At 43.5% G+C, this 15,401-nt stretch overlaps 1 protein-coding gene across 1 annotated transcript in view; it reads left to right on the top strand.

Annotated features, from left to right (window-relative positions):
• LOC101338844 (serotransferrin) overlaps positions 1 to 12,257 on the top strand; it is a 31,357-nt gene extending 19,100 nt beyond the window's left edge. The window contains exons 13-17 of the mRNA XM_019934191.3: positions 1,849 to 1,993; positions 3,161 to 3,225; positions 6,746 to 6,930; positions 8,181 to 8,370; positions 12,058 to 12,257. Coding sequence (XP_019789750.1) covers positions 1,849 to 1,993; positions 3,161 to 3,225; positions 6,746 to 6,930; positions 8,181 to 8,370; positions 12,058 to 12,092 — 620 coding nt within the window. The 3' untranslated portion in view covers positions 12,093 to 12,257. The remainder of the gene's footprint in view (positions 1 to 1,848; positions 1,994 to 3,160; positions 3,226 to 6,745; positions 6,931 to 8,180; positions 8,371 to 12,057) is intronic.
• Positions 12,258 to 15,401: the final 3,144 nt, after the last annotated feature.

Here is a 15,401-nt window from a genome sequence, read left to right as displayed (position 1 = left end):
AACAAAATAACCCGAGCTCATAGACACAGAGAGCAGATTGGCGGTTGCCAGAGGCAGGGGTTGGGGGTGGGCAAATTGGGTGAATGTAGTCAAAAGGTAAGAACTTCGGTTATAAAATAAATAAGTCATGGGGATGTAATGTACATCATGGTGACTGTAGTTAATGCTGTATTGCACATTTCAAAGTTGCTAAGAGAGTAGCTCTTAAAAGTTCTCATCACAAGAAAAAAAATTTAATGTGATACACCACATTAGCCAATTGAAGAAAAAGATCATATGATCATCTCAATAGATACAGCAAAAGCTTTTGATAAAATTCATCACCCATTTACGAGAAAAACTCTCCAGAAAGTGGGCATAGAGGGAATATACCTCAACATAATAAAGGCCGTATATGACAAACCCACAGCTAACATCATATGCAACAGTGAAAAGCTGAACGCATTCCCTCTAAGATCAGGCACAAGACAAGGACTCCCACTGTTGCCACTTTTATGCAACATAGTTTGGAAGTCCTAGCCAAAAGAAAAAATATTTTTTTTCTTTTGCGTTACGCGGGCCTCTCACTGTTGTGGCCTCTCCCGTTGCGGAGCACAGGCTCCGGACGTGCAGGCTCAGCGGCCATGGCTCACGGGCCTAGCCTAGCTGCTCCGCGGCATGTGGGATTTTCCCGGACCGGGTCACGAACCCGTGTCCCCTGCATCGGCAGGCAGACTCTCAACCACTGCGCCACCAGGGAAGCCCAGAAAAAAAGTTTTTTAACACTGTATGGTGATGGACGTTAACTAGACCTATTGTGGTGATCATTCACAATATAGTCACAGTAGCGAAACATGTTGTACTCCTGAAATTAATGTTATACATCAATTATATCTCAATAAAAAATTAATGGAGAAAAAAATTAAAAGAAAAAGAAAAGAAACTTGATCTTTGTTATGAAGAAGCAAGGGGAAATGGCCATTGGGTGGACAGCTCCAAGCCCTGCCACAGGGCTTTCTAGGCAATGTGGTATGAGGGATCTTCAGGTTTCTTTAAGATCTTGGCAGTCTCACCAAGTGACTGCTCAGCTCCTAGGCCCCTTCAAAGTGGTGGAAATCAGTTTATTCTCTGTGTCCTCTGAATATCTTCAGGTATGAGCTTAGTTCTACCTCCTAAAATCTGTGTGTAATTTCACCATGGACATGTTTTCTCATGGTTCTTATTTTCTTTAACTTCCTGAGTACTTCCTCCCTGCCACCTCCAAATATTTGTAGGTACTTCAAAAGGAGGGTCTCTAAAGACAGTTATGAACCAGGCAAGTCCTGTGTGTGTGTGTGTGTGTGTGTGTGTGTGTGAGGGGGGTGCATTCAGGAGTTCTGTTGCCCACCAGCAAGGGCAGCACTTCTGCTCTCCTGAGCCTCCTGGCAGTTTTACAGCTATGGGAGAGCAGCTGAACTGTGTGTGAAACTCCCCAGCACTTTCTCAAGGTTGGAGTTCTAAGTTCTGTTAAAGGCTCTTCTAATGAATATCAGAGAAAAGAAACACCAAAAACAAGTGGCACAGCTCAGGGAGTGAGACCTTCAATTTTACCCCTTTTAGTCAACTTTCATATCATTTCCATCCCATCTCTCTAGGTGAGTGAGACACTATTGGTATGCTGATGGAATCCCCTCCACCTGACTTGTGAAGGTTCCCAGCCTCAATTAAGTTTCCTTTCAAAGCCTATACCCTGGCAGGTCCTGAGTTGATGGCAGGTCACATAATGAGTATGTTCTACCTATCCTGGGCCATACACACCTGTGATGTGTTAGGTAAAGGCCACTGACATTGACTCAGGAAGAGCTGACTTTCTCTTATCCTTCTGCACAGATAAATTTTTCAGTGAAGGCTGTGCTCCTGGGTCTCTGCGAGATTCCAGTCTCTGTGCTCTGTGCATTGGCTCAGAAGGTGTTCCGGGAAGGGAGTGTCTTCCCAACAACCATGAGAGATACTATGGCTATTCAGGGGCTTTCAGGTGAGTATTATAATCCTCATACAAAAATAATAGTAATCCCAGCCCTGACGAGATTCCTTTTTAGGAACGCAGGTGAGATTCTTACATTCCTATCCCATTAGTCCTGCATGTTAGGGTGTCACGTTTACAAACATAAGTAGAAACCTGTGAGAAGAGGCATCCAGCTCCCTCCAGGACACGGTCTCCAGACCTGGCTGTCATAGACAGCAAAGACTGGCAGTATGGTACAGGTCAGAAGTTCTCAGCGGGGGGTGATTTGCCCCTCAGGGGACATTTGGCAGTGTCTGGAGATGTTTTTGATTATCAGTGGAGTTGGGGGATGCTACTGGCATCTAACTGGGAGAGGCTGCTAAACATCCTACATGCGTAGGACAGCACCCTACAACAAAGAATTATCTGGCCCCTAATGTCACTAGTGCCAGGTGAGGAAACCCTACCATAATTGAATAAACACAGGAGTCAAGCATCTGGCTCATGCTCTTCCATTCACCTCTGGGGGAACCTACAACCATGGAAATATATCAATACAAAAGTAAAGTACATGACTTCTACATCTTTGGTTACATTTCTAGCTCATGGAGTCTCTATCATTTTTAAAGAGACACCTGGGCACTTTACGACCTTATTAGTTTTTAACTATCCTGTCTGACTTGGGCCTGTGTCACTTAGCAGTTCATGAATCCATCAACTTCACAATGATGGTGGTATTGTAACTAAAATCCTCACTAGGGAAGGAAAAACAAAGATTATCCCAACTTCCCAGGTACAACCAGCTTGTGAGTTAGAGTAAGAACAATTCACAGCCCACAAGTTTACAATTTTACAAGGAGACTGTGAGTAAGGAATCACCTTGAGGGAAAACTGCCCCTCTAATATCTGTGTTGAAACTAGGAAATGGATGTAGCTCTGTTGGGGAAAATGGGCCAGAATTTAGAATTTAGAGTGTAGAAGTGAGATTGCATAACTACAAAGCATATCAGAGGTTTTGTTTTCTTTTTATTACTTACATTAGTAATATGTAAGATCAGTGACAATAGATTAGTGATCAAATGGGAATCACAATTGCTGATATCAGATGGCCAGCCCTGGATCTATAAGGTGGCCTTTCTGAATGACAGATGTGTCTCTGACCTCTTTTCTTCTCTCTCCCTGTCTGGGACTCTGCAGGTGTCTGGTTGAGAAGGGAGACGTAGCCTTTGTGAAGGCCCAGACTGTCACAGAGAACACTGGTGGTACGTGCATAACCTTTGTCCCCATAAATCAGGGTCGCTGGTTCACTTGTGTCCAGGATGTCTTTGTGGAAGTGTTATGGACACTGTCAGGGTCCAGAGCTCTGATTCTCAACCTGTTTGTTCGGTGAAGAGAGAAGTGTTTGCTTGGATAGGCAGAATGGTAAGGACCATGGGCTTCCCAGTGGCCCTGAGTCTCTCCCAGGAACCTTCCTACAGGTGCAGGCACTGTGCCTCCTTTCCCCTAAATACTTCAGTGCACATTTCCTAAGAACAAGGACTTTCTCTCACATACCTACATTACAATTAGGAAGATCAGGAAATTTATACTAACATGGATTTAATACTCATCACGTCCACAGTCCCTATTCAAATTCTGTGAGTTGTCCCCAAAAGGTCCTTTATAACTATTTCTAGGTCCAATATATATGTAAATATATTATAGGTCCACTGGGAAAAACATACAGAGAGTGGCACCCCTGTAGGAATGAGCACCAAGACCTTGGCTTCTAGAACCATTCTCCAATAGAAGGAACCAAGGCCCCTTGGAAAAATAGCTGATTCTGTGGCTGGGGCAGGAAAAGTATAAGGTGAACCTGGAACATCATGCTGAAGAGCTCAGAGAGATGGGACGTATCAAAGCACATAGGAGCCATTGTGAAAGCCCTCCACTGGCCAAATCTGGGACATTTTGAGCTTGAAAAGACATAATAATAGTAGTAAGAAATGATAACCCATTGAATAAAATAGGAACGCATAAGTCCATCCTGATTAAACAAATGAGTATAAGGGAAACGTCTTCCTTATTGTAGAATGCTAATTACAGATGCAGAAATAATTATGAAGTTAAAAAACTATCGTTTGGCAACCAAGATAGTAATAATTGATTCAAGCAAGGATCATCAATGGGCACTAAAACTAGGGGGTGAATATTAGATGGCCATGACATTAACAAACAAGACAAAAATTTTAAAAATGTCAGTAAGAATGAGTATTCCACCTGCCCACTCTCTATCACTAACTGCTTATATTCCCCACCTAGAGTCCAGGCAGCTATTACTTCCCTCCTTCCCTCATGTCCCTTTACTCAACCTCAGATGTTTCCAGCAACTCATTTAGAATGAACTAGTACAGGACCAACTCCTCTAAGACGCCTTCCCCAATGGCACACCTCCATCCCACAACAGAATCCTCTGTCCATATTGCTCTTATTATTGAATTCATCACATTCCGTAATAAACTATGGCCACAGGGAGCTCTTTTTTTCTCTTCTTACATCCCAACACCAACCATAGTACATGGCACACAGAAGTTGCTAAGTACTTACTTGAAGGAATAATTGGTTTGGCTAATTTTTCTTTCTTCCCTCCTGTTACTTTTGCTTTTTCCTTTAAGGGCTGTCCTTTTTCCTGCTACCTGAGTGTTACCCTAGGCTGGTTCTTTGTCATCCCTTGATTTCTCTTTGTACCCTTCCAAGTAGGGCTCCCCTCTCGAGGCCGCAACTCTCTTTGCAAAGACTCCAAAAGCCTTACCTCCTGAGGGGAATTTATAGAGGAGGCCCACCTCCCATCTAAATAACATCCCAGGATCTCTGTTTGCCCTGTGGTCATTTTTATGTACAAAGTACACTGGCACTGCAACCTCAACCTGTATAAATCCAAACTCCTCATACTTCTCTCAAAACCCAGTCCTCTTCACACAGCCTCTGTCCCCATGGAGGTCTTTATTATATGCCCTGCCAGTCGAGCCTAGATTAATTTTTCAGTCAGTATGTTTTTTGTTTCTTCGGAATATGTATGTCTTCATTAAATTCTATGGTATGTTGTGATATGGAAGAACCAGGATACGAAGGCATAGAGACTGTATGATCTAATTATATAGATATGTGTCTGCATATCATACGAGTCTAGAAAAGAGACTAGAAGTAATGCACCAATGTTGAAGGTGAATGCTGTGGGATTATACTGGGTTTCAAAGTCTTCTTCCTTAAACTATGTAGCACTTTACAAATTAGCTGCAGTAAACAAGCATTATTTGTAGTGGAAAGAAAATTTTTTATCATGCCCTTCTAGATGCCCACTGCTCCTAACCCAGACCAAATCACCTCCCATCTCATTTTTCCTAGTTGTCCTATTTCAGGCTCACACATTAACACTGATTTCCATTCATAAGTTCTCATAGACCCACTTTTCTTCCTACCTAAGTGCCACACTCCATCCCACACTCAGGGCCTTGAGGATCTGAGCATGTTTAGCCTGACTGCCCAAGACTCTGTTCCAGTGGGGCTATCCTCCACCCAATAGGAACACCGGGCGCGTACCTGTCCGTGAGTCTTGCTGGAGCCCTCCATCCCCTCACAGAGAAGCGTTCCTCTCTCCTCCTCTCAGGCCTACACATGTTACAGGACACACCTGAAAACTTGCCTTCCTGAGTTAATGTGCTCTCGCTGTGCTGGTTCCCTAGCTCACACAGCGTTTAGAGAGTGTTACACAAAATACAAAATGTTATTATCTGTGCCCTGCATTTTTGATTTTGGTATGTGTGCTATTTCCCCCCTCCAATAAGACTGTGTCTTGCAGAAGGCTGAGGACATGGTACTGAATAAATGCTTAAAGTACTAAGTAGAACAGAATGGGTTTGGAGAGAATAAGGATGGATTTCACTTGGAAGGTGTTGAGTTGGAGGGATGGGTAAGAAAAGAAAGGAGAAATGTTAAAAGGTGAGCAAAGATATGTGCAGGTACTGGTGGGAGGAAAGGCAGGCAATTTGGAGTTTTCTATAAAAACCAAAAGCGTACCTTTGGAGAGTGTAGGAAAAGGGATATTTTTGCTCTCCGTATAAATTTAAACTTTTAAAATACTGCATTCATATATTAGTTTTTCAATTAAATGAGAAAATTAAATTAAGCAAAAGACTGCAATACTGTATTTTAGGAGAGAAGCAAAAACCAGGAAAACTTATTTGAGAATTGCCTTAGGAGGAAGGAGCTTAAGCCTTGAGAATAGGTGAGATGTTCTTTTTTCGGAGAGAATACAGAAAAGATGAAGCAAGGGGCTGAGAACAGGATATGGACCTGTATGCACAGAGGCATGCATGCATTCCACATAGAACTAGAACGAGTGAGCCAGATTTCACTCATAAAAGTGAAATCTTTGGCCCTTCCAAAAGGGCCTCTGGGGAAAGTTCTTTTGCTTGCTAGTGCCAGATGGTACAGCACAAACCTGCTTAGAGGGTCACATTCTTTCTACACTGGAGCAGGAGATCCAAATGCTTTGGAATTTAGAAGAAATGAAGATCATTTTGAACATCATCCATAGAATGTGGTTCCCCCTCCCCTGGCTGGGTGGGCAGATTGAATGGAGTGGTCTCTGGGAATTCCTGGTAACTCTCTTCCTCTCCACATTACTGTAACCCCTGCTGGCCACTGGGTCCAGGCCCTCCACACGCCAGTGGGTTGGTCACATCTCCCCAGTGAGGTGTGCCTTGATCAAAACTGTGGCTGACCCACCTTTTCTGTACCCAGGAAACAACCCTGAAGAGTGGGCAAAAACACTGCAGGAGGAAGATTTTGAGCTGCTGTGCACCGACGGAAGCAGGAAGCCTGTGAAGGATGCTATTGATTGCCACCTGGCCCGAGCCCCGAATCATGCTGTGGTCTCACGGGAAGATAAGGCAGCTTGTGTTCGCAGAATATTAGACAAACAGCAGGTATGGTGGCACAGACAGGGCCTCCAACCCTTTCTTCCTGAGTGCGTGTGGATTATTTGGGGATTTCCCAGCTGAGTCCCAGCCCTACCCCAGCATTCTTTTCCTGGAAGTTAGAACTGGGAGGGCATGGACTGTGGAACTGGATCTCCCAGGCCTCGCTCTGCTCACTAGAGATCAGACCCCATCTGATGCATGTTTCCCAGGGTCCAAGTACCTGCCTTGCAGCTCGACGCTGATCTTGCTCTGTGGTACCCTCATTTTCCCCACTTCTGCCTTTTTTAAAATGAAGGTGACTGATCCTATTTCCCAGCCCTTCTAGATACAAGTCATGAAATGTGGACTGTGTTTCTCTTGCTTAGGCATACTAAGAACCATTCCAACAGGCAGCAGAACCCAGGAACCTACCCTGAGGGAACTTGTCCTCTGGGGAAAACAACCAACCCAGGGCTGGCCTTGTGGGGAGAGAGACTGCCTGAGTATTTTAATCCTAAAGACCCCTCCACCCACAAACACCACCCTCCCCTCAGTGACAGCTTCCTGTCTGTTGATCCACCATTGGTTTTCTTCTTTTAAAAATTAATGATCCACCATTGGTTTTCTTCTTTTAAAAATTAAGATAGCTACCTTTGTGAGTCCTCTGAAGGTAAATGGTACTAATAATTAGTATTTAATGGACATTTCCTAAGTGCTAGATGGAATGCTAAATGTTCTGTAATCATTATTTCACTTACAATCTTAGAAGGCCTGGAGGAGTTGAGCCTCTTATCAAGATAGGATCAAAGATGAACTTTTAAGTTCATATGAACTTAAAAGTCAGATATGAACTTTTAATAGCTACCTGTACTACTCCTCACTGGGTTGCTCATATTTAATATTTTCTTTGACAATAATACTTAAAAGGGATATGCTTCTTCCCTCTCATTTCCTGGAAGCCACCCCCAAGACCATGGCCAACAAAGTGAGGAAGAGAGATCAGAGAAGTCAGCAGTGGGCAGGAGGCAGGGACTTCCCCAAGGAGATGGGACCAGGATAGACCCTACAGAGGACTTTGGGGCCTCATGGAAGTACAGATTTGTGGTCCATAATTGTATGAATGCCAGGTGATGGATGTGGAAAGATCCTGAGGCATCCTCTGCAGCTTCCCTTTCTTCCCAGGGCTGGTTCCCAGCTTCCAGTCTCCTCCATCCCATCCATGTGCTCCCAGCAGCTCTTTGCCACAGGTCCTCATGCACTTTCTGTCCATTTGACAGGCTCAATTTGGAAAAAATGGAAATAACTGCCCGAGCAGTTTTTGTTTGTTCGACTCAGAAAACAAGGACCTTCTGTTTAGGAGTGACACTAAATGTTTGGCTGCACTTCCGAACGCAACAACGTATGAAACCTACTTAGGAACTGAGTATGTCACAGCTGTGGCTAACCTGAGACAATGCTCAACCTCAAGTGAGTAAGAGGAACAGCATTGGGGAATCTGCAAAACGAACATGTGCGGGGTTCTGGGTGCTGGATACAAAAGGAGGAGCGGGCTGCAGTCCCCAGGAGATGACCAACAGACAGGATGAAATGCTGAGGGAACAATGCAATCCCAGCATGAATGAAAGGCTAACTTGCATGGGCTGATCGTAAGGGGGCACCGGCTGAAGGCACTGAGGTAGTGACTGCCAGGACATACAGAATTCCATGCTATTACTAAGAAAAGGAAGAGAGTTATGTGCCCATGCCAATTACTCTGCTCTAAACACCTTTTTATACAGTGCTGCCTTGTTCAAGATGGTAGCCTCTAGCTACATGTGGGTATTTAAACTTGTATTAGTATTAAACAAAATTTTAAATTTAGCTCCTCAGTAACACTAGCCATAATTCAAGTGCTCAATAGATACATGTGTCTCCACACAGATGAGCAAAGAGAACATTTCCAGCATTGCAGAGAGTTCTTTTACATGGTGCTGCTCCTGAAAGCTTGAACAATGATAAGTTCCAGTAACTCTAAAGTTGCCATACACACCACAGGCATACCTCGGAGATATTGCAGATTCAGTTTCAGACTATTGCAATAAAGGAATATTGCAATAAAGCAAGACATATGAAGTTTTTGGTTTTCCAGTGCACATAAAAGTTATGTTTATACTACAGTATAAAGTGTGCAATAGCATTATGTGTAAAAAGTGTCTAACAAGGTACGTACCTTAATTAAAAAATACTTTATTGCCAAAAAATGCTAACCATCATCTGAGCCTTCAGCAAGTCATAATCTCCTTGCTGGTGGAGGGTCTCCCCTCAGTGGTGATGGCTGCTGACTGATCAGGGTGGTGGTTGCTGAAGGCTGAGGTGACTCTGGCAATTTCTTAAAATAAGACGACAATTAAGTTTGCCCCATCAATTGACTCTTCTTTTATGAAGGATTTCTCTGTAGCATGCAATGCTGTTTGACAGCATTTTACCCGCAGCAGAACTTCTTTCAAAATTGGAGTTCCATCCTCTCAAGCCCTGCCGTTAGTTTATCAACTAAGTTTATATAATATTCTAAATCCTTTGTTGTCATTTCAACAATCTTCACAGCATCTTCACCATGAGTAGATTTCATCCCAAGAAACCACTCTCTTTGCTCATCCATGAGAAGCAACTCCTTATTCATTAAAGTTTTATCATGAGATTGCAGCAAGTCAGTCACATCTTCAGGTTCCTCTTCTAATTCTAGGTCTCTTGCTATTTCCACCACATCTGCAGTTACTTCCTCCACTGAAGTCTTGAACCCCTTATAGTCACCTATGAGGATTGGAATCAACTTCTCTCAAATTCCTGTTCATGATGATATTTTGACCTTTCTCCATGAATCAAAAATATTCTTAATGGCATCTAGAATGAGGAATCCTTTCCAGAAGGTTTTCATTTGACTTTGCCCAGACCCACCAGAGGAATCACTATCTATGGCAGCTATAGCCTTATGGAATATATTTCTTTCATAACGAGACTTGAGAGTCAGAATGACTCCTTGATCCATGGGCTGCAGAATGGATGTTGTGTTAGCAGGCATGAAAACCACATTAATCTTGTACATCTCCATCAGAGCTCTTGGGTTACCATGTACATTTTTAGTGAGCACTCATATTTCGAAAGGAATCTTTTTTTCTGAGCAGTAGGTCTCAATAGTGGGCTTAATATATTCAGTAAACCATATTGTAAACAGATGTACTGTCATCCAGGCTTTGTTGTTCCCTTTATAGAGCATATGCAGAGGAGACTAAGCATAATTCTTAAGGGCCCTAGGATTTTTGAAATGGTAAATGAGCATTGGCTTCAATTTCAAGTCACCAGCTGCATTAGCCCCTAACAAGAGAGTCAGCCTGTCCTTTGAAGCTCTGAAGCCAGGCATTGACTTCTCCTCTCTAGCTATGAAAGTCCTAGATGGCATCTTCTTCCAATAGAAGGCTGTTTTGTCTACATGGAAAATCTGTTGTTTAGTGTAGCCACCTTCATTAACTATCTTAGGTAGGTCTCTGTGTAACTTGCTGTAGCTTCTACATCAGCACTTGCTGCTTCACTTTGCACTTTTATGTTCTGGAGATGGCTTCTTTCCTTAAACCTCATGAACCAACCTCTGCTGGCTTCAGACATTTCTCCTGCAGCTTCCTCACCTCTCTCAGCCTTCACAGAACTGAAGAGAGTTAGGGCCTTTCTCTGGATTAGGCTTTAGCTTAAGGGAATGTTGTGGCTGGTTTGATCCTTTATCTAGGCCATTAAAACTTTCTCCATATCAGGAATAAGGCTGTTTCTTATCATTTCTGTGTCCACTGGAGCAGCACTTTTAACTTCCTTCAAGAACTCTTCCTTTGTGTCCACAACTTGGCTAACTGTTTGGCACAAGACGCCCAGCTTGTCTTTGGACAGGCCTTCCTCACTAAGCTTAATCACATCTAGCTTTTGATTTAAAGTGAGAGATGTGCAACTCTTCCTTTCACTTGAACATTTAGAGGCCAGTGTAGGGTTATTAACCGGCCTAATTTCAATATTGTTGTGCTGGTGGAGCAGTCAGAACACACACAACATTTATCGATTAAGTTTGCCATGTTAATGGGCATGGCTTGTGGTGCCCCAAAACAATTAATAATAGTAACACCAAGGATTACTGACCACAGATCACCATAACAAATATATAATAATAATGAAAAAGTCTGAAATATTTCAAGAATTACCAAAATGTGACACAGAGACATGAAGTTAGCAAATGTTATTGGGAAAATGGCGCCAGTAGACTTGCTTGATGCAGGGTTACCACAAACCTTCAATTTGTAAAAAACACAACATCTGTGAAGTGCAATAAAGCGAAGCACAATAAAATGAGGTATGCCTGTACTTATCTAGAACACCAGTTTTCTAAGAACTAGAATACAGTAAAACACACCTTTGTACTATAGCTATGTTGGACATCATTTAATGACTTGGAATCATTTGGAAGATGTGGGAGAATACCATGTAGCTATAGGGAGGTTATTCTTCAACTGCAGAGTGCAGGTCCATAAGCCACAGTCCTTAAGATACTGATTCCCAGGTCCTGGGGATACTGATTCAGCAAGTCTGTGCCAGGTCCAGGGTTTCTGCATTTAAACAGCTGCCCACATAATTCTGGTATAAGGAAGGATCCATGGCCACTGTTCTGAGTACCCAGGTTGTATTTACCTAACCTATATAGTCTGTGAGGGGGTGGAGACTCTGTCCCTGCTGTACCCTGCTCCATCCCCAGCTCCCAGGACGGAAACTGGCACGTGCTGGGTGCTTAGTGCATCTCATTATGTTAGTTCCTCACTTGGATCAGAGAGGACAGTCCTCCCAGGCTCATTCCAGCCACATGGACTCAGGCGTGTGAGCCCTGCCCGTAAGACACAAGATGGGGGATGATGTAGGGCAGGGAAATCCTGTTACCATTCTTGGTGTGAGACACTGCCCACTGTAGGCACAGGAGCTGTGCAGGCAGGAGGAGGAGGCCACTAGGAGAACGGCCAGGTCCACCCATCAGAAGAGCAGGGCAACGGGTCTGAGCACTTTTGTATCATGCTTAACTGTTGATTCACTTAACAGAAAACAAATATAGGTAGATATTAACTGCCCTACCCCTCTGCTCTGTCCCCACAGAACTCCTGGAAGCCTGCAGTTTCCACAGACCTTAAAATCCAAGAGTGGGGCCACCACCTGATGGAGATGGGAGCTCACCGGACCCATAAGCTTCCCCTGGTTTTGCTGGTCTGAGTGGTTTGGTTGCCTTCAGTTTGGTGGTGGCACCTCTGCGGGACAAAATAAAAATAAAAGTTATTATTGGTTTTATCTTTTAAAAACTTCATTTTTTCCCTAAATGTTTGGTCTGGAAGGACTAAATACATGTGCAACTAGCCCTTCCTTCAGAGCTCGAGATTCATTTGCTCTTTCCCATAGCCATACCTCCTGGGTACAGTCCAAGTAGGAATTCTTTCTAAAAGGGGTCTGCATGGTCATTATAATATAATCAAGTGTATAAGGCTGTGTGTGTGTTGTGTGTGTGTGTGTGTGTGTGTGTGTGTGTGTGTGTTGCTGGGGAAGGGGGAGGAAGGAGGATGCAGAGTAAGTATTGAGATGGAGCGTTCAAGGCAGTACAGAAAAAGAATATAGACGATTTACACATTTAAAATATTTTCCATAAATTTCATCAGGTATACGTGAAGTCCTGACTCTTACTGCTTGGAAAAGTGAATCACTGGAAACTCTTCTTGCTAAAAATCATAGCTTGACCCCGCCTCCCATGGCAGTCACTGCCCTGTCTCCTCCCATTCTTAGTGGAGCTCCTGAAAGGTGGAGCCTTATTCTTCCCACCCCTCACTGGTTATTAATGGCTGAACACAGGGAAATCAGTCTTCTGCTCCACTCACATCCCTGCAGCTACTCGGGTCAAGGTTACCACCCACCTGCTAGCTGTGAAAACCAACTTGTTCTTTCATCCTTGAGTCTGTTTACTAACTTGATATGGCTGACCACTCACCCTTCCTTGGAACCCTCTCCCAGTTTCTCTGACACAGCAGCTCTTCGCTTTGGTTCCTACCTCTCTGTCCTCTTGTGGTCTTACTGTGGGCTCATCCTACCAGTTCTGAAAAGTAGGGTAATCTTCCCGGGGTTCTTCTCTTGATCCAGTGCTTTTCCAGGCCCTCCGTAAGCAATGAGAATGACTCCTGGGCATCTACATCTATTGTGCTCACCCCTGCTTCCAGCATCCCACACTCACACCTCCCCCTGCCTGTGCATCTATACGGTAGAGTTCGCACAGCAATCGGAAGCCCAACAGAAAGAAAAGTGAGGTGATCATCTTACCCCTTCCCTCTCCTGCTTCCCTAATCCAACTATTGTTTCCATATATTTCATACTGGGTAAAGACATGGTCTGCTACCCACTCACAGGAGTCATAAACTGAGGAGTCAAATTTCAATTCACTCTTTCCCCTCATTCCACATCCAATGTCAGCAAGTTCTGCTGATTTTGCCTTCTAAACAACTCTTCAGTTTGCCCCTTTGTTTCCTAACTCCTATACACTTTGGGGAACAGCTGCAGGTAGGGGGTTCTGAACACAACAGTCCACATCTCTCAACTTTCTAGTAACCAAGGAAACAGACCCTGGGTCCACTTTGCGGACCAGACCTGATGTTTACCTTTTTACATACAGCCCTGCTTTGCTTTGAGTCTAGCAACACTCTGCTTTATGTAATATCCACCTAAACTCCACCCTCACCTCAAATCCTATAATAATTCTTTCTTTTCCTTTGTTTGGTGAGATGTCCCACCATTCCTCTGGCGTGTGGTCTGTCTTATTGCAATGAGCCAACAAATCTAATTTTATCAACAATGCGCTGAGTACCTACCATGATCCAGGCACTGTTCTAGGGACTGTGAACACAGCAAGGCATATTATAGTCTCTGAAAATAATTTCTGTCTATTTTTTATTTATTCCTCCCTCTAGACTGCCTTCTTGTCAGTATATCTGTACAATGTCTGAAATCATGTTCACCAGATACTATTGGTATAAAAACTAAGGTGATTTGTGTTTTTCTTCTTTGATCTTTCATTATTATATTGAGTTTTTAATATAATAAATGTCTCATTTTAATTCTTTTTTTTAAAAATCCTCCATTTTTTCAAAGAAACAGAGTTAAAGAGATAAGCCAGAGTAGGGGAATCACATGATTGGTGTCCTTGAGTCTGAGATAGGTTCCATTGTGATTTGGAGCTGCTGGGAACAGGAGAGAAAAATGCGTCCAGTGAATGAGACATTTTAATTAATGGAAGAGAAGAAAAAATTGTCTATGTTGGTTTTGTTGTAACTCTCCATCTGCTGTTAGAATCAGGCAGCAGAGCACTTTCAGCCAGCAGCAGTCAGTGTCTGCACGTCCTTCCTTGACATCCATCCCCACAGAGCCCCTGGGAGACTGCGGAGTCCCTGAGGCGGAGACGTGAGAGGACAGGAAGCCTCCAACGCCATTCTCTCCTGCTCTCATTACTGAGAATGGCAGCACCACCTTCTAAGACGGGTGGAAGGTGTGCACATTTCTTCTGCCTTCATAATACGCAGGAAACAAATTGAAAAACAGCAGGACCATGTCTTATCAAAGCCCTGCTTCCTCATCCCCAAATTTCACCACCAACACGGCACTTGTTCACTCACGTAGCTCTGACTAAAAATCCCTATACACTGAGGACATTTCTGGTAGGTGTTCTCCATGCCTGGCCCTTCCTCCTTCCCTGCATTTTTAGTCCCTAACAGAAGTTATTATAAAGGAACTGTGTGTGTGTGTGTGTGTGTGTGTGTGTGTGTGTGTGTGTGTGTGTGTTGGGTGGTGGATACAGAGCAGGGATCAAGACCATAAGAAAGAAAAGAAATAGAATGTGGTAAGATTACTGTCAGTTCTGACAGTTTTAATTCATAATGCTAATTTAAAATATAGAAGTTGGTTTACTAAATTTAACCTCCCATCCTAAACATCCTTCCTTAATCTGGAGTCCCTGTTGCCTACCTTTATCAATGAAATGCCTGGAAAATGAATTTTACTGTGTTAGAGCATATAGTCAAGCATAAAGGAGCCCGACTGCCTGGAATCGGTGGGTAGATTACTCAATCCCTGTCCCAGTTTTCCCTCTGTAAAATTGGGATAATGGGTCATTGTGAGGATTAAACAAATTAATAAATTTAAAGTATTTAGAACAATGCCTGGCTCTAGCAACCACTCATTAATGTGAGCAATTATCCTCATTACCTTGTCTCCCCCCGCCCCTCCCCGCTGTTCCCCCTGAGCTCACTTTTCACTCAAGCCTTCAACCTCTGCTGCAGAGATGCTGCTAGCCAATTCCAGGACACGTTTTACTCCTGTGTTGCTGACCCTCCCTTCTCAAGCTTCTTTGTGGGGTTCCCTCTCCTCCTCATTCCTCATGCTCTCCACAATTTAATGACCACTTGTTTACA

This window comes from Tursiops truncatus, chromosome 4 (assembly GCF_011762595.2).
Source record: "Tursiops truncatus isolate mTurTru1 chromosome 4, mTurTru1.mat.Y, whole genome shotgun sequence".
Lineage (NCBI taxonomy): Eukaryota > Metazoa > Chordata > Mammalia > Artiodactyla > Delphinidae > Tursiops > Tursiops truncatus.
Note: the sequence above shows the minus strand (reverse complement) of the source record. Positions and strands in the feature narration are given on the sequence as shown.